The 18,627-nt window shown below is 51.8% G+C and overlaps 1 protein-coding gene across 9 annotated transcripts in view; it reads right to left on the reverse strand.

Moving 5' to 3' along the window:
• Positions 1-3,024: 3,024 nt before the first annotated feature.
• Positions 3,025-18,627, reverse strand: part of CPNE2 (copine 2) — a 55,852-nt gene continuing 40,249 nt past the window's right edge. For 8 of the 9 annotated variants that reach the window (XM_030025150.1, XM_041125858.1, XM_030025152.2 and 5 more), the window contains 6 exons: positions 16,626-16,759; positions 15,764-15,818; positions 11,033-11,084; positions 9,687-9,820; positions 4,701-4,937; positions 3,025-3,660 (listed from right to left, as the gene is read on the reverse strand). In XM_030025150.1, coding sequence (XP_029881010.1) covers positions 3,553-3,660; positions 4,701-4,937; positions 9,687-9,820; positions 11,033-11,084; positions 15,764-15,818; positions 16,626-16,759 — 720 coding nt within the window. In that variant the 3' untranslated portion in view covers positions 3,025-3,552. The remainder of the gene's footprint in view (positions 3,661-4,700; positions 4,938-9,686; positions 9,821-11,032; positions 11,085-15,763; positions 15,819-16,625; positions 16,760-18,627) is intronic. The other variant, XM_041125859.1, reaches the window with a different exon arrangement.

The raw sequence follows: 18,627 nt of genomic DNA on the forward strand, positions 1-18,627 counted from the left end.
TTTTTTTTATCTCGGCTTGTGCCATTCATAATTGTTCCTGTTCCATTAAGCAATTTCTGCACTACCCAACCAGCCCCTTCCTCAAACCACCATCCGGGAGAAGTGCAAGCCAGCCTCCTACAAATGCAGAGAGAAGGTGACGGAAAACTCTTGTTCTGAGTGAGTTCGGAGGAGCTGCAGTTGGCTGTTCTGCTCAAAGGCCATTGCTCCCGCACGGGCGCTTGACAAGTCATTCAGCTTTTCTGCAGCAGTGTCCTGAAGAGCATGAATCCAGAGTGCGTGGGATTCCCCAGTTCAGCCCAACCTCTTTGTGCAGAAGCTGGAGAACTCTGCCATCCTTTGCAGTTGGTAGTTTTTGAAGTTGCATTGGATTTAAGAAGCCTTACATGGGCATGTTTATGGGTGGTGTGGACCAGGAAGCCAGGCATGAGTGAGAAGTAAGCTGTGAAAGCTGAGGGCCCATCCTTTTCACCTGTGTGTGCCAACAGCACTAATGGGAGGTTGGTGGGTTGGAACAGCTCAGCTTGACTGCTCAAAGGTGGAAATGTCTTTGTGACAGTCTCCCTCACAGCAGTCTTGGTCTACGTACTACACTCCGAAGTGTATGCACTTCTGAGAAAACAGCTGATACGTGCGTACCAAAGGGCAGTTATCTGAATGTGACGCTAAGCAACTTGTAAGAGAGCAGCTGGGATAAAAGCAGTGAAAACTGAAGGCCTTTAGTAGGATTCATGCCTTAGCTTGAGTGTTGAACTTTCCTAAAGGAAACAAAGAGAGTTGTGCTCATGCTGAAGCTATCCTTAGCCAAATACCCTTTCTGTTTGCACAACCCTGTTCCACAGTCAGATCTTTACAAACACACTGTAATTCCTCCCCTGTTCTTCTGGGCTGCCTGGCACCTCTTGTGTTTGCTCCAGAGTTGCTCCTGCCTCTTCTCCAGCTACTGTAATTATGGCGCTTTCAGGTGGAAAATAGCTAGATCTCTTGCTGCCTCCCTAATGCTTTGCTTTGGATGACTTTCATCGTACTTGGCTATGAAGTGAAATGGAAGCAGTGCACAGAAAAATACCTGTTTTTCTTGAAAGTTGCATTTGCAAGAGCCTTGAGCAGTTGGAATGAGAGATGTAGGTGTCCTTCCCTGGCATTAAGCTAGATCAATAATCTCTCTATAGAGTCAGAACAGCCTGGCCTGGCTGTGAGCATGCTGGGGCCGTTTTCCTGAGTGGTATTTTGCATAACTGCAGTCAAAATGGCTGATTTAGTAAGAAATGTATAGTGGGATTTGGCAGCCAGTTGTGGGCAGATGTGGTGGTGGTGGTCCATGGGGGCTGCAGGTGAGACCAAAAGGGGGGTGATGGTGGTTATGTTGGACCATGCAAGGCCAGGAGGAGATGTAATTCAGTGAAAGCAGGCAGGAGAGCCCCCCACTTTCCTCTTGTTCCCAGAAGAGCAGGAATAGGGCACTCGGGGAATGCCTTTAGCTCACACAAGTCTTTGAGTCTTGAGTCACTTCTGCTGTTCTCATGGCCTGGCCCATGTAAACAAACTGCAGTTGTCCCAGCTCATCACTCCATCCATTGGGCCCATTTACCTTCTTACAGTCAGAAGCCATCTGACATTAAAATACTTAAAGTGGACTGAAAGACATGCTGGGACATGAAGAGTGCAAGGGATGGAGGATAAATCAGAGCTTCTGGAAATGGCAGCTGTGGCAGTAACCTTGCCCTAGGGCTGATATGCTGGAGAGGAATGGCTGGCTCCAACAACTCTGTCATTCAGTGATGGATGTAGAATATTTTTTTTTTTTTTTAAGACTGTTCTCTCTTTGCCGTGACTGCATAGCGTGTACTTCATCCCCTCCCCAGAGACAGCTTCATAAACTGCTTGTTGTCTGTGCTTGTTGTTAAAGCTTCGGAGAGGTGTTAAAAAAAATTACAAACCCCCACAAACATGCTACTAGCAGGAGAGCTTACTAGCTAGTGCAGCTGCATGTGAGGTTTTCATATGGAAAGAAAAAAAAAATTTTTTTTCCAGAGCCACAGACTTTGATCCGGAGGCTGAGCTGTATACAACATTATTTTCAAACAAGCTGCCTTTCAAAGGCTGCTTCTCCATTTGGAAAAGGGTGGTGTTGGTTGGGTTTTTTCCCTTCCAGAGGGCTTTGCAAGGCAAATATTTCATGGAGCAGTCCCACCTCTCCCGAGGGATGGGGCCTCACCAAGCTCCGTGCTCGGAGCTGACTCGGGGCCTCACCATCAGCTTTGGCTCTGTGCTTTGGCCGAGCTGTGGGGCTGCACGGGGCAGCCTGTGTGCTGGTGACTCGGTGGCAGTAGTGACAACCACGCATTCACTAGCGGTGGTAATGAGCACAGCCAGTAGCACAAGTGCGTGCAAATGGGCTCCAGGCTTTACATAGAGACACCAACCTCCCACCGCAAGTGCTTTTGCTAATGGGGAGAAGGGATGTCAAGTCTACCTGAGTTTGGAGTAAGGCTGGTGATCCCTGCAGTATATTCAACTTCCTACCTGCCAGCTTCAAAAGACCTTAATCTAGTTAACAACAGAAGAAAGCAGCAATTAGCGCTGAAGAGAGCACGTTGCTGATGAGCAGCTCAAAGGAGCTGCTGGAAAGCAGGATTTCATTACCCAGCCCATCTTCTCCCAAGCAGCAGGGAACTTTTGTTACTCAGACTTGGAAAAATTTCTAGAGATGAAGCAGCAGTGAACCATGAAACTTCCTTTGCCAGTTTGTTGTGGGTTCACCGGTGTTTTCCCAAGCATGCACGTGCTTGCACACACACCAGCCTCCTGCCCTCAGCTCAGGCAGGCACTGAGAGCTGATGGGGTGGGGAGAGGATGCTGCCCTCCCCAGGACATCCGTATTCACCTCCACCTTTGGTAAATCGCCCTCTTGCATGCTGCCATTGATGGCCTGGGGCTGATCCTGGGGCAGAAACACTGAGCACAGGCTGAGTGGCTGGGTGACAGCCTGTCTCGGGGTGACTCTCAAACACCTGGCACCACTGACCATGTAAGGTGCCCCCAGACCTTCCCATCTGGGAGTCCCTTGTTTTAAATGTCCAAGTTCCTTTATTAACCTGAGTATAACAAATATAACATGTACACAGTATAAAAATGAACATAGAGCATGACAGATGTACAGGTACAACAACACAGATACATGAACTATACAATGACCAGTTCATTGAATGATAATAATATATTAAGCATTTCATTGCTTGGAAAAAGCAAGTTTTGATTGTAAAAATTGTATCCTGTTCCACTGAAATTATACAAAGTACATTCAATACTGAAAAGTGACTCAACAGAGCAGGACCAGGGCATGGCCTGGCCGCTTAGTGTTACCTCGGGCCGGGACTGTACAAAATGAATCCAGATGCTTCTCTGGGATGAGTTTTAAGAACTTAGCAATTAAATTAAGGAGTACAAAGTATTTCAGGGAGGGTATTCTCTTAAAAGCATGTGGAACATGCGTTTTCGGTAGGACCGACAGGCTTCGGCAACATGCAGAGGGCACAGCCTGGCACAGCTCTACGCGGGCTCCGAGTTGATGGGCGGCAGGTTTTGGTGCTTGAAGTACTGCACGACTTGCTGGGGCAGCTCTGCCAACACAGCTTTGGCCAGGGTCTCCTTGGGGGCCTGCAGGCGAAAGGGAGCAAACACCAGCGTAAGCATGGCCGTAGGGGACCAACCGAGAAAACACGCCTGGGCTGTCCCCAACTCCAGACTGTGGCATTTCATTTAATACCCCCCAGAGCCTACTGGCAGCCAGCATTTTATACACCTGGGATTATTATATTCTATACTTCACCTTCCCTCCAGGAGCTAATGCACTGGTAGGGAGGAATAAAACATCCTCGGTAGGTTAGAAAAAAACAGGTATTGAGTAACAGCAGGTGAAATAGAAAAACACTGATTAGTTGCTAAAAGAGGGAAGATAAGCATAGCCTGAGTTTCTGCATCCTCTGGCAATCCTGTGCCAGCAACAGCGTCCGACCCAGGGCTGACTCCTGGCTGATCAAGATGGGCAGAGAACTGTATCTCATTTTGTCCTTTTTTTTTTTTTCCCTTCCTTCATCAACGTTTTTCCAACACACAACAGTGGGTCAGGCAGTGGGAAGCTGTCCCACAGAGGGGACATGTGCAGGGCCACTGCCAGTATTACCCCTTTCTACAGGTGCTGGGAGGGGACCTGTAGGGCTCAGGGCTTGCTTACCCCCAGGGCCGGAGCAATTCAGCATTAAGCCCTCAGCACGTGACACATCACGGGTGCTGGATGAGGCCTGAGTGGGAGACACTGGCATGGGACTGCAGCAAGGGACACAAGCCCAGCGCTGCCCCAGCTTGCTGCGGGAACCTGGACCCTGCTATAATTAACTGGGTTTTGCTCCCACCTGCCTGGCAATGGCAGGGGGTGGCGGAGATGTGGTGATGCTCAGATGGAGCATGCTACGGAGATAGAGAGCACTGTTGCCCCTGCCTGCAGTGCTGCTTTACATGGTCCATGCTGGAGCATCACTGAGGGATGTGGAGTTTAGGGGCAGGGCAGGGCAGGCGGGTGCCAGCCCTCTACCTCTTGCCTCTATCTGCCTCTGTCAGGGTTGCTCCACTTCCAGGGTCCTTTCCAGGCTTGAGACCCCATTTCCGCCTGCGATCCCCTCCCCGCTGCCCACGCTCACGTTGCGGAAATCCCGGAAGGGCACGAACTGGACGATGTCGCGCACGGCCTCCTCGCCGGTGTAGGAGCGCAGCACCCGGCTGTCCCCATCCAGGAACTCCATGGCGGCAAAGTCGGCGTTCCCCACCCCCACGATGATGATGGACATGGGCAGCTTGGAAGCCTGCACCACAGCGTGTCTTGTCTCGTCCATGTCGCTGATCACCCCGTCCGTGATGATGAGGAGGATGAAGTACTGCTGCAGAGGGGAGGGTGGAGGGTCAGACCCAGTGGCATGCCGGGGCACCCTCATATCACAGCCAGAGCCTCTGGGGTGTGAGCGGCTGGGATGCTCTGCACATTGGGGTGAGGCGGGTCCCCCGGGGAATTTGGGAGCCTGAGGTTCAGCCCTTCCCAGGACAGCTGGCATCACCCCCCCTTTAGCAGTACCCAGAAATTTCAGGTGCTCCCATTCCCCCCGATTTTTGAAAGATCCTAACCAAACAACAAACCAACTCCCATCCCAAAATATTTTACTGATTTACTCTGCTTAATGATGGAAGAAAAGCCCCAACCTGTGCAGAGCTTCTGTGTCACAGCAAGGAGGAGTTTGGGGCCAGGACATGAGCCCAGCTGGGAGATGAAATCTCCCCCTACCTGCATACGGTGGGGTGCGTTTCTGGGTGGTCCCCATCGACACATCCCTGCACCGATGGGGAGCATCTCCTGCATCCCAGTGCGGGGCGGGGGGGGCCTGTCCCACGCTCAGGGCTTGTCCGTCTCCCATAAAAAGCAGTGGGTCTTGGAGGCAGCGAGGGGGGGATGCAGAGGGTACTGGCAAGCTGGGGGGGATGCCAGAGCAGTGGCATTAGCACCCGCTCCCCTTCTCGTGGGGAAAGGAGGGTGAGCAGCCCGGTCCACGGAGTTGGGGGAGGATGAGCAGATGGACAGACAGTCCTGCTGGACCCAGCTCATCAAATCTGGGGCATGTGGACCCCTGAAAAACCCATCTCCTCTGCCTCCAGGGAAAGTAATGGTTCAATTTTGGCACATTACACAGCTTGCGTGTGCTGGAGAAATGACGAAAACAAGCACTTAAGCACATTAAAGCCCTTTGTTCCTCTCCTCATTCTTTCCATTTCCTCTGAAAACCACTAGCGCAGCCATCCTGGAAAAGCAAGAGAGGGAACGCCACCCAAAGCCCATTTTCTTGGTCTTCCTCCAGCCCACAGCTCCCGAAACCTTCCCTAAGCGTTGTCTGCCCTCGACACTCTCCGGTGCTAAATTCCAAGTACAAACAAGGCTGGATCAAGCTTAAACACAACCCGAGGATGTGGGTGAGGAGGTAGTCCCAAGCCAGGGCAGGCAGCCAGCCCCTTCCTGACCCTGACCCCTTTTGATGCATTAGCCCTGCCTGCAGAGCACTGCCCAGGGTTTAGCTTTTCCCTAAATCCCTACTTTTCAGAGCGAGTCATGGGGAGACGTACGTCTGAAGAGCAGGACCCCAACACCCGAGTCTGGAGGGTAAGACTAAACTCCAGGAGAAGACCTGCATGCTCCTCCATGGTGGCCAGCACTGGTCATCACTGGAAGCAGGACAAGTGACTGGGGCCTGACTCTGTCTGGGAACCAGTATGGGAGGAAGTGTAAAACCTTGAGGAGAGCAGCTGATAATGGGAATGAGTTTAAGCTGATTCCCCTCCTTCCTCCCCCGGCCTCTGTGCATGGTCAAAAAGAGGAAACCCAGAAAGGACTATTTCCCTTTGTTCCCTTTTTTCTGTGAAATCCATAACGGGATCAGAGAAAAATGCTAGAAAGTATGCAGGAAAAGAGGGGTAGAGCAGAGCTCATCAAATGTTTATCGCGACGTATTTTGGAGGGCAAGCAGAATAAAAGCTGATGGTGGGGGGGTCAGGCTCAAAGCCCAGGGGGCTGCAGCAGGGTGAGCTTGCGGGGAGCATCGTTACTAGCAAGGGAGCAGCGAGCACTGCATGAGAGCATCGGTGGGAGATTCCCCAAGGACCGATGACAGCTTGGGTGGTGTCAGTAAATGGCAGCGGGGCAGGGGTGCTGGTGGCACCTCAGGGCTCCAGCCACGGTACCTGGCCAGGGTGCAACCGGAGCCATGGCGGCAGGGACCAGGCTGGCCCCATGGCCGGATCCCCCCAGGCTGGGGTCTCCATTGGCACACCAACCCAGCAGCACCTTCCCCCTTTCTCCCCTTTTTGTTGTTAAAATGGCTGATCTCTGAAGCCACTGAGAGCTTTGGGGATGTTTCCTGATTATTTGCTAATGATATCAGCAATTAGGCTCACGCACGTGAGCAGGACTTGAAGGGATTAGGCAGCACTAAGCAGCATGCGGTAAGAAAAGGGGAGGTTTGGATGCAGGGCCCCTGGTGGAAAGGTGTGTTTTAATTCCCCAAAGCTTATTAATACTTCCCCAAGAGTCAAATCATGTGTAATCCCTCTGTCTCTCCCCCTCACCCCAACACGTTTTAGTCCTCCCATCCCTTAAGAGCCGATGGCTCCAGTGTTTGTAATCCGCGTTGCCATGGAAAAACTACGAAGTTTTTTTTGTTTTATTTGAAATGTTGGGAGCAAGCAGGAGCAGGAGGAAGAGGAGGGCAGGTCCAGGTGGCCACTGAAGCCAGCAGCATCAGGGGTGGCTTTGCTGCACACATTGAAGATGGAATAGAAGAGGGGAAGACCCCAGGGGAGCAAGTTCCCTCATCAATAATGCTTTGTGCTTCCAAAAGAAAAGACCAAGCCAACCCCGACTTGCCTCTGACGGCACTATTAGTGCCCATTATTTAAAATCTCCCTTGATTAAACTATTAGTGCCAACGGAGGGGTGCAATTTGCATATGATTAGCGCCTCTGCTCAGTGCGGAGCCTGTGGGCTTCTCCCTCCCCCACTGATGCCGAGTGAGAAAATGAAAAAATGAGGAGCGACCTGGATTTGTGCTGAATTAAACCAAACTCAGTATTTCCTTGTGCCTGGGGCCGGGAAGAGCAACAGTGCTCAAGGCAAGGCTGGAAAAGGTCCCCTTGGGGAGGACGTTCTGGGTGTGATCCAGCCCTGCTCCAGGCAGGAACCAGGCAAGCTTCTACCCCTAGGCAGCTCCTGCCACACATGTGCTGATGTCCAAGCTGAGCTGCTTTTGGCCAGCAAAACCCAGGGGTCAGACCTGCTGTCCTCCGTGGGCAGCCTGCTGCCACGGGGACCCAAGTGAGCTCCATCTTGCAGTCTTCAGATGCTCTTTGCACTCCTGAGGGGACACCCCGGTCACCACCAGCAAGGCTGGACCCATGGCTGCAGCTCCTGACACACGGAGGCATCCCGGCATCCCTTCAACCACCAGCTTCACCCTCCAAAACCACACTGGCACCGGCTCCCTCACAGCCCAGCGCAACTGTGCGCAGTTGTACGAGGCCCCTGCACTAATGAGCAGCTTTTTGACATATGGATGTGAATGGTCTGATGGACTAATTAACAGGGACTTCCAGGACTGCCGAGCGGCTGGAGCAGCCGTGCGGGAACCTGAAGCGTGGCCCTGAGCCCACCGCTTGTCCAAGTGGTGTGAAAAGCAATGATCAAATCGAGCCATCCTGTGGTTTTCTGCAATTCTTCCTCAAATATAAAAAGCTATTTGAAGGCGAATAGCAGAGAGGTCTTCTCCTGGCAAAAGGTTCAGTTCTGGCCATCAGCCACATCAGAAACGTCATGCTTTACACCATGGTACAGGCTTGCTCTCTCCTGCTGCTGCTTGCAAGACTGGATGTACACCCCCAGATCTCCCTGGGAGATCTTCACAGAGGAGAGGGAGATGCTTCCTGCAGCTCTTTGTTGTGTGTCGAAGGGAAATAAACCAAAGGTTTGAAGTCTTGCTCAACCTCTTCCCTGTTGCTCGTGTTTCCCACCTGTGCTACCGCAGCAGCATCGCTATCCTAGTGCCCCCGGGGACCCCAAGACCATCTGGTCCGTCCTGCCCCAGGACAGTCCTGCAGCAAGCAGGAGCAGGAGACTGTTTTAAAAGCAAGAACCGCTCTCCTCAGGACTATCATTCCCCACTTATCCATAAGGACAGAGGTTGCCTCCTCAGAGCAAAGCCCCTTGGAGCTCAGCAGAGGATGTTTTAGGAAAAAAATTAGGAGAGAACAAAGTTGTCCTTTCCTGTCTCCTGCCAGCTGCTGCCTGGCACGTGTCAGGGACTCCTGAGCCTGAGCTCACCCCAGCGCAGTGGTGATCAGCCCTTTATAGCTGGGTCTGCCACAAACACATCCCTTCCCTCTCCGGACCTTCACAGCCTTCAGCCCCAGGCACCGTCCCGGGGTGGTCTCAGCTCCCTGACTCCACTGCGCACTGGCCTGTTGAATACCCATCACCCAGCTATTCCTCAGGGGGCCTTGCTGGCCTTCCCCATAAGGATTAGGGAGAAATCAATCACTTTTTCACCATTCATGATTTTATGCATCTCTGATATTCCCCGTTGACTTCCTGGGCCAGAAGGTGCCAGCCTTATTGCTTCCCATACAGGAGCTGGTCCACACCACTGAGTGTCTTGGCCGAGTCTCTCACTACCATTCCCAGGGCTGTTCGATCCTCTTTGAGGTAAAGGCACCAACATTTAAGATGGTGCTCAAGACATCTGTATAAATCCAAGGGATGTCCACCTCATGGCATCTCCCACCCTCGTCTCAATTCTCTCCCCAATAATTTCTGATTCTCCACAGCTGCAGTTTTGTTGACTGTTGTCAACTTTTTGAGTTTGGTTTTTTTTTTTTCTTCCTAAGAAGCACCTGCAATGACTCTATGTTCTCCTTCTGAAGTGATGACAGCCAACTGAGAGCCCACAGCTGCAGGGACCCCAGGGATGGTCCTGGTGGGAGGACTCTGCCTCCCTGCCCACAGTGAAAGGAAAGACAAAAAACCAAACTCAGAGTTTGCCTTCCCCTGCCCAAAGTCATCAGGATTGCCATCATATCACGGGATCTTACGGACTTACGGATGCAGCCTCCTGTTGGGTGGCCTGAGCCGCGAAGCGGGCCACATGGTTGACAATGGGGGAGAAGTTGGTGGGTCCATAGAAGCGGATGTGGGGCAGGCAGGCTGAGTACGCTTGGACGATGCCCTCCACACCTTCAGGGAAAGCAGAGAAGCCAGGCATTACAATGCACCACAGCCCAGGCCCACTACAAGTCCAAGCATCATTAGCTAACGCTGTCATGGGAGCTGAAGTTAGACCTATCCCCCCACCTCCCCAAACTCATCCAGCTCCACAAGTTTCATCCACCTCAACTCAAATTTTCTAATACCAGGGCTTTGCTCTTTAGTCACTTTGTAGTGAGTCCTCAGACCTTCTGGGGTAAGAGAGCCCTTGTAGTGCCCACAGTCAAAGAAGGCTTTCCTTGGGTTTCTGCAAAAATCCCAGACTCGGCCAAAGAGGCGGAGCAAAAAGAAAAGCAACTCCTGGTCTCTGAGGATAACCAAAAACCAGACAGACACGGAGCAGAGTAGTGGAGAGAAGCAAAACAATCCCAGAAGCACCCTCTGAGCTCCCAAACTGTGTTTGGGACCTGCAGGTCATTGAAGACTCTTCTGCCACACCAGAACAGGGTAAATGGCTGCTCCCCCAAAAGGATACATGGGTGTATAACTCAAAAAATGACCAATTCCACAATTAATCAGCTGATAATCAGTTCTTCGGGAAGGACCTGTCACTGGTAAGAGTTGCAGGATGGTGACTTCTGCGCCCCATAACACCTGCAATAAATCAGGTCCAATGAACCCATTACAGCTACCAGAGAGGGACTGAATGAAGCAAAGGCAGCAGAAGAGCAGGTGTTCACAACCAGGATTCATGAACCAGTGAGCAAGGTTTGGAGGCTGCCCAAGTCCCCATTTTGCTGGGGGCAAAGGCAAAGGTCAAACCAGATGACTTTTGGAGTCCACAGTACCCCTTACCACTTAGGATCTGAGCAGTTCTTCAACCATGACTGTGACCAGTTCTCAGTTGCTAAATGAAGCATTAAGTCTGAATTTCCCATCTGCTAAACAGGCCTAGTGTTTCTTGCAGGCTTGCTGGAGGAGCAGACGGCTGGTAGGACACACCAGACACCAGCGCGAAGGCGGATTTTACGCTGTCTGAATCCAGTTGGGCCTTCCTACACACCCCCAAATTTCCTCTGCTTTCTTATGAGTGCACCCTTAGCATGTGCTCTGCTTCACCGTTCATGTCTGTCTCTGAACAGACCTTGAAAAATCCCCGAGATGTTACTGGAGAAATGCAGAGGGAGGGACAGAAGACACTGAAGGCATCTAAGGAGTCTTAAAGACCTGGTAGATGCTTACCTGAACAGAACGGGTTTGTGGGATTGAAGTTAATGGCAAACTCATGGGATACCTGTGAAGAAGAAGAGATGCAAATTAACACAGAGGGCCAGTGCAGAGCAGGCTGCTCACTATCAGTTTAGCTGATGCTGCAAGGCTGGTTTGGGTCTGATGCTCCCCCGGGGCAGGACCCAGTGGTCACAGACATTACGTTCCATCCTGTTGGGTCAGCAACACTTCCCAGCCCTCCACTACCCAAACAGCAAGGAGTCGCAGACACAAACACGGTCAGGGTTGAGCAGCATTTTAGGATGGACTGGTTCCTCAATCCCCCCATCACGGAGCCACCTGAAATTATCACATCACGCATTCTGCTACAGCTATCCAAGCAGGTTTGTCCACATGGCTTCCCACTGGCTGCCTAGAGGGAAAGCATGCAGCAGGGATGTGCTCAGCCAGCTGGGCCATCTCACCGGTCACTAGGAGAAATTACTTCATCCTATAGCAGGTTATAAAGGGAGAAAACTCAATTAACATTACAGGGAGCCCCAGTTCCCCATCTCTCTGCAAGTGGCACGGCACAGCAGGAGGGAGGCAGGCACAGAGTGAGCTGGGCTGAAGACCTGATCTGCCATGTCAGCTACCATGACAAAGCCAGCAGATGACTAGCTTCATCACCTGGGTCATCATGACAGTGAAAGCCAGCACAGGAGAGGTGATGTGAATGCTTGGGTGTGATGGACAGCAAGTCCCAGCACAGTCTGGCCTGGTTTTCATTGACCATGAAACCATTCCTCCTCCAAGGCAAGTAGGTGCAAGATCCCTGAGGTTTTCTACCACATCCTTTCAAGCTGAGGGAGATGCTCTCACAAGGAGGTCCTGTGGGACACTGGCAAGAGCAGATAGCCCTGCACACCCTGATCCCTGGCCTGTTGCACTAGCCCATCCAGAGAAACCAAACAGCAGTGCTGACTGCAAATCACAAAACCTTCCTCATCTGCTTCCACAGGAAGAGCCTGCAGACAGAGACCACAAAATGCTGGGCAACAGTTGCTTTGAACCTATCTCTGCCAGCAAAGGCAGGGCAGCTCAGCGGCCCAGGTGCAAGAGAGGGTCAGGACTCCTGGCCCCCAGTATGAACCTTGCCAATGTTGGTATGGGTCAACAGCTTGCTTGGGGAACAACCATCAGATCTGGGGGCTTAGGCATTCCTCACTCTGCTACCTGCAATCTAGGCACCTTAAGAAGCAAACAGACTCTCAGGAGCACCAAGGACGCGCAACTGCCTCTTCCAGCACCTCTGAAGTTTGAAGGGGGTGATTTGGGCTTTCAGGCCGCCAGCTCAAGGGCTCTGAAACAAAAAGCTCCCACTCTGTTCGTGCCAGAGTTACAAAACAAGGATATTTTCTCCCTCTCAGGAGGGTGGAGGTTTGCTGAGCTTCTCAGCCAGGAGATCGCTTCGGGACATGCGTATTCATAACGCTGGCAAAATGACTGTCCTCTAAAGCGCTGTGTGAAGCAGAAGTCCTCCTGAGACTGCAAAAGCAACACTGATTCAGACTTTCCAATTATACTGGGCATTGTGTTGAAAGCAGCAGAAACTATTTTTGCAAGAGGCTGTGGGGTGAGAAATAGCAACCCAACAAAAGTAGGTCAACAAAAAGTCCTCCCTGTGCTGCAAAGCTGACTAGCTGTCAGACCGGTGAATGTCCATCAAGAGCCTGCTTGGGTCTCTCCATGCCTGTTGAGCACAACCAGTAACACTCCCAGCCACCAGTAACCCCAGGGTTAGAGACGTAGTCTGAAATGCATGACTTGGTTTTGCATACGCCCTTTCTCGTAGAAGCCTCAATTTTAGGCAATGTATCCAAATTCAAATTTCTTGATTTTCAGTTGTAAAGAGCTCTTTTTTATTTTTTTAGAAGAAGATGTTCAAAATTCTGCCATACCAGTATTTATAGACAAGGCAAGCAAAAATATTTCCATGTTTTGCACTGCATAAGAGGGGTTTCTCTTTCTTTTAAGCAGCAACGAAATGGTTTGGAGCTGTGTTCCTCACCATCTACAGACCAGACCCCCTGCATAGCAGAAATGGTGCAAAACCTCCTTTGGAGTTTTTTAGGATTTTATATATATATATCTGTATCTCTGCTAGAAAATTCAACAGGAGGGCTTCAAAATTACAAAAAAAAAAAAAAAAAAGGATCTCATTCCCTATTCAGTACGTACTTTGAAAAACAGTTTCTGCGGAGTCCAATTAAATGTATAGGGAGCACCTACAGGTATCACATTCACCAGTAACTCACAGGGAGAAACTCTCAAACCACCCCAAACGGTAAGACATTCATCTGCAGCCAGCCTGTGTCCTCTTCCAGTCCTGGATGGGGATGGCCATAGCTCCATCTTTTCCCATCAGGAATTAGGGACGTGCCTTGCAGACACATGGCTGGAGCCTGTGCCAGAGACCTGACCCCGCAGAGGGTTCTCTGTCACCAACTCGAGTGATCCCACCCCTGCCGTGACTCAGTTTCCCTATATTTATATATAAAAAGGCAAATGGATGGAAGCCTTTGGGGTGGCACATCAGCAAAGCTGCCAGCTTCCTTTGGCCGACCCCATCTCCCAAACCCAGGGCGACTGGTGGGGCTCTGATGTTAAGCATCACCCTCTCCGCTGCTGCCTTGCCTTTGCTCATCCCCCAGAAACCACAACCCATCTGCTTCCCTCTCCTGTTCCCTACTGGGAAACCGCTCGAGGCTCTGTACAGAGCTGTTACACGGCAAGATGTTCTTTGACATTTCCAACAAGACTTTTGTGTGCAAAACATCTCGACGGGCGCCTGGGAAGCGTTGGGGGAGCCATGGCAACGGGAGCACAAAGCACCATTTATACGACTCTTATCTCTCAACTATCTTCTCCATTTCCACTCCGGTCTGGGGGTACGACAGCCGCCTTCATCGTGTCCCCCCCGAGGAGTATCACCAGCCACGCTGCTCCCCGACGCCTGCCTGCTGGAATGCAGGGCATGGGTTTCAACGAAGAACCACTGCTTTGGCTTTGAAATTACCCAACAAGCCTTGATGGCCAAAAAACCTTTAACGAGCGAGTCGAGCTGGTGATGCACAGACTCTGTGGGCCGGACAAGCCTGGGAGGGATGAAGGCCCAGGCTGGAGCGGCACAGGGCGGTGCATGGGGGATGGCCCCACTGCTAATGTGAGACCACCGATGGGTCGCTCAGGGCATTAGGGCTGGTGACCTTTAGGCATGGGCCAAGCACCTGGGGAGGGAGAGCTGCTCTCCACTAGGGTTTACATGGGCTTAGACATCATTCTGGGGGAAAACAAGGTGGTTTTTCTGGTAGTGCTTATGGAGTATCCCCAGGCCTGCAGGAGCAGTAGGAAATATTTCTGCAGCAGGCTGCAGGAGGCAGCCACAGGGGGGGCACAGGAGTAGCATCCCTCTGCCCCCCAGCCCCTAGCCAGCATCCTCGACCTGGTACCCACCTCCAGCCTTGCAGGAAGGGTCATTTACAGCCCAGCGGTGTGTTTCCTACATGTGCTGAGGGATGTTCGCTGTAACAATTTGCCCATTTCCCCAGCAGCCCGAGCCACCATGCCCTTTCCATCCCCACTGCATTTTCCATTCCCATTCCTCTCCCCAAGTAATAAATCCCTGACGGCAGCTGGCTGTTAGTCCTTGGAAGCTGCCTACCAAGATTTTCCCACCGAAAGTGGTGAAGTGACAGACCAGAGACATTTGCCGGCCAAGGAGGATGAATCAGCTCCAAAGTGCACACGGAGGGATCTCCTCCTGTGTCTGGCAAACAGCGAGAGCTCCCACTTGAGTCACATGAATTTTGGCTGCCAGGAGAGCAGAGAAAAGCGCAAAGCCGGGGCGGGCAGGACATCCCCAGCCTCGAGGGCTGGCAGCGATGAGCTTCCCTGCCCGATTCACAGCCACTGGTGACTTACGTGCCCCACTGTGCTCAGCCCAGAGCAAACCTCCCGTCCCAAAGAACACAAAAGGCTCCCTGAAATTCAACCCCCAAACCAAAGCTGGGAACTTCTCAAAACCAGCGAGCAGAAAGAAAATGCACATTAAGGGTGTAAGCAAAGAGCAGCCAAAAGACCCAGCCAGTAATGAAAGATGGTGGTGTCCTGGCACATCTTCTCAGCCATGAAAAGATGCTCCCCATCAGCCAGCATGGGCTGCAGGAGCAGCCCCAATGCCTGCCCACCTGATGAGCAGAATGCTCCAGCTCACACCCTTGCAGGACCAGGGTACCTTTAACCCCTTCAGTGCCTAATCCCAACAAAAGATCAAAGTGGCTTTTGGGAAAACCCCTCTGTTCTGTAGGCTCTGCCCGTACAACATCATGTTGAGGCTACCCAGCTCCCAGTCCCCTTCCAGACTTTGCCGCCATCTCACACATTCATCCAGGAGCCTTTTCCCTTGCCTGGAATTGTTCCTGCCTCCTGCCAGGAAAATAAATCAATGCCTGATTCTGCCCGTTAATGCCAGGGAGCTGCTGCTCTTAGAAGGGAGGAACGGGCTGCCCGTGCCCCATCCCTGCCCACCTGCACTGCCACATCTCAGTCACCACCAGCTGAAATCCCACATCTGCCCATTCTCCCTCTGCCCAACAGGTTTTCCCCGACCAAGCCAGCTGGGAAGCCCCAGCAGCTCCACTCCTGCCCAGGCAATATCAGGACAAACCCATCTCAAACGCACAGATGGCCACAACACTTCACCTTCCAGTCCGGCGGGAGCTGAGCACCAAATCCCAGAGCAGGAAACATCTTGTCTCTAAAAAAGAAGAAGAAAAACGTATGGGTGTATTTACACACACGAAGCAGGCTTGCATGGCTCTTGCTATGGCCTCCTCATGCTACCAGCTGCCCGACGCCCAGCTACAGTGAAAGTGCCAGCTAAAAAAGGTGCCAGCCTTCCCTTCTCCCAAAACAATGCAGTGCCTTTAAGAATCATGAGAGCTGAACAGAGAGAGAATAGATGTTCCCCTTTGGCTTTTGATCTTTAGAGAAAAAAAGAGTCCAGCTTTGCTTCGTCACCCACAGGGATCAGGAACATCCTCTCGCCCAAACACCTGAGTCTCTTGCAGATGCGTAACCCTGGAGATTTAAAAAAAATTACCTATCCATTTTGGTCACAAAAGCCAGCACGGCGAGACCATCAGATTTCTGTTTTGTTTTCTCTGTTGATGTCTAAGATGATATTTTTCTGTATTGCACACCTCAGGGCACCTGGGGAACAAGGCAGGCTGGCAGTGCAGCTGCCAACGGCAAATACCAGCAAGCTGAGGGCATCTCCTCTGCGCCGAGAAAGCACCGAACGGCTGCTCCCCACCTCTGCTAGTGCACCCTTCCTCTCAACAGTGGTGATGGGGGGAGAGGAGAAACCCTGTCCTTACCCTCTCCTCCTCTTGTGTCCCAATGTCTGTGGTAATTTTCTCCCAAGGAGCTTTTCAAAAGCAAGATATTATTTAGCCTTGGCTTTGCAGATGGGAAGTCAAGGCACATGCATCCCAGCAGCCCCTCGGCAAGCCAGGGAAACATCTGCAAAACAGGGGTGGAGGCAGAAGGGCACGGTGCTTACGAGTCATAGTCCTGGATGATCTGGCCGACAGCCCAGATAGCCGACAAGTACTCGTTTGTCCCCATGGGGTTGATATAGTGCAAAGAGGAGGGGTCTCGTGGGTTCCCATTGGAGGCTGTGAAGTCAATCCCAACCTGGGGGACAAGAGAAGGACAGACCCGTCCTCCGTTAGCAGACACCACCACGGACCTTGCCACCGAGCCACCATTGCCTTTGAGGTCCACACACAGTCCCATCAAGACCCAAACCTCAAACTTTTTGAAAAGTTGAACAAAATCCAGCTTTTCACCTTCCCTAAAAAAAGCTGATTAAATACTAGGTTAGGCAAAGCCATTCACTATTACATGTACATTTTTCACCAGCGAGCATCACGTAAGGTGTCCCAAAGCAGCCCCTGCTCCTGGAGCAAGCCACCACCACCTCCGGCTCAGGACTCTCCCTGCCCATCTCCCAGGCATTAAGCTCAGGAACTGAGTAGCCCCACAGACACCAAAGCAGCCAGAGCCGCCTGGGCATTTGGATCTCAAGGTCTTTGACCAAAGATTCACAACCCTGAGCAGATCTTTCCCTGCAGCCACTCTTCATTGGGCTTCCCTGGGGACCAATATACGCTGAGCTCTCAGGAGACTTTGTCAGCAAGGCACTCATTTTTCTCCCTCCTCAATTAGGCTTTCTATTTAAAGACATTTGTAGAAATGCCTATCTCAGACCCAGTTAAACCTGGTCAGAAGAGGTGAGACGCTGAGCCACCCGATCTGAAATGACTGGGAAGGAAAAGTTGGGAAGAGGCGAGCAGGCGGCGTGACTGCGCTCATCGTGTTTGCTTAGCAAATAGGCAAAACCCAAAATAACTCCGCTGGCTAAATTGAGCTCAGGGGATTCGCGAGGGATTTTGCTCCGTATCCATAACGGGAGAGGACGAACCTCGATTTGGCTGAGATGGGACCTTGGCCTGGCTGGGCCAAGGAGACATCACCGCCCCGGATGTGCCACCACCCTCTGCCAGGGTGGCTGGTAAAACAGGCTTGACAGGACAAGGGGACGTAGTTTTAAACTGGAAGAGGGTAGGTTTAGATTGGAGATAAGGGAGAAATGTTGTACAATGAGGGTGGTGAGGCACTGGAGCAGGTTGCCCAGAGAAGTTGTGGATGTCCCATCATTGGAAGCATTCAAGGTCAGGTTGGACAGGGCTTTGAGCAACCTGATATAATGGAAGATATCCCTGCCCATGGCAGGTGGGTTGGATTGATGATCTGCAAAGGTCCCTTCCAACCCAAACCGTCCTATGGTTCTATGAAAACCCAACTTCTATATCAAGCAACCTTACAGCCTTACCAACCTGTGGTTCACTGCCATAACACCCACGCTTGTGTGCCCAGCTCCTGCCAAGCCACCATAGGCATGGTCAGAGAGCAAGAGGGAAACTGAGGCACGGGGAGGGGGCTCAGTGGACTGAGAGAGATGCATGCCCCACTCACGCAAGCAGTGTCACCCAGAGCAGCATTCGGGCAACAAATTTCAGAGGGATGCAGCTGGTCTGCCTCTAGCACAAGGCAAGCGGCCGGGCACCATGCTCCTCTTCTCTGCAGCATCAGTCCTTCTCTCCCCACCATCTCCCTTGGCAGGGAGGACACCAGCAGCCTTTCCAAATTGCAGTGGTGCATGCAGCAGCATCCTCCTCCCAGCTCAGGCATTCCTGCAGTGTTGCATCCATTGCAGACCCACACAGGTTTTTGGACCAAAGATGCCTTGAGAGGGGGAGAAACCCTCCCGTAACTGGCAGATTTTTAGATGGGTGGAAGTATTTCTGCATTCAAGCCTAATTCATGCAAGAGCTCTGTGCTACCAATAAACTTAATGATTTTCTCTTCTATTCACTCTCCAGCACCAAGACCTTAGCTCACAGCAGCAGAACAGCACACAAAAAGCTCTCCCAATCACTCCTGTTCCTATGGCAACTCTTCCTCCTCCTCCTACTCTCCCCCCATCACGTTTTTAGATG

The sequence above is a fragment of the Aquila chrysaetos genome, chromosome 9, assembly GCF_900496995.4.
Source record: "Aquila chrysaetos chrysaetos chromosome 9, bAquChr1.4, whole genome shotgun sequence".
In the NCBI taxonomy this organism is placed as follows: domain Eukaryota; kingdom Metazoa; phylum Chordata; class Aves; order Accipitriformes; family Accipitridae; genus Aquila; species Aquila chrysaetos.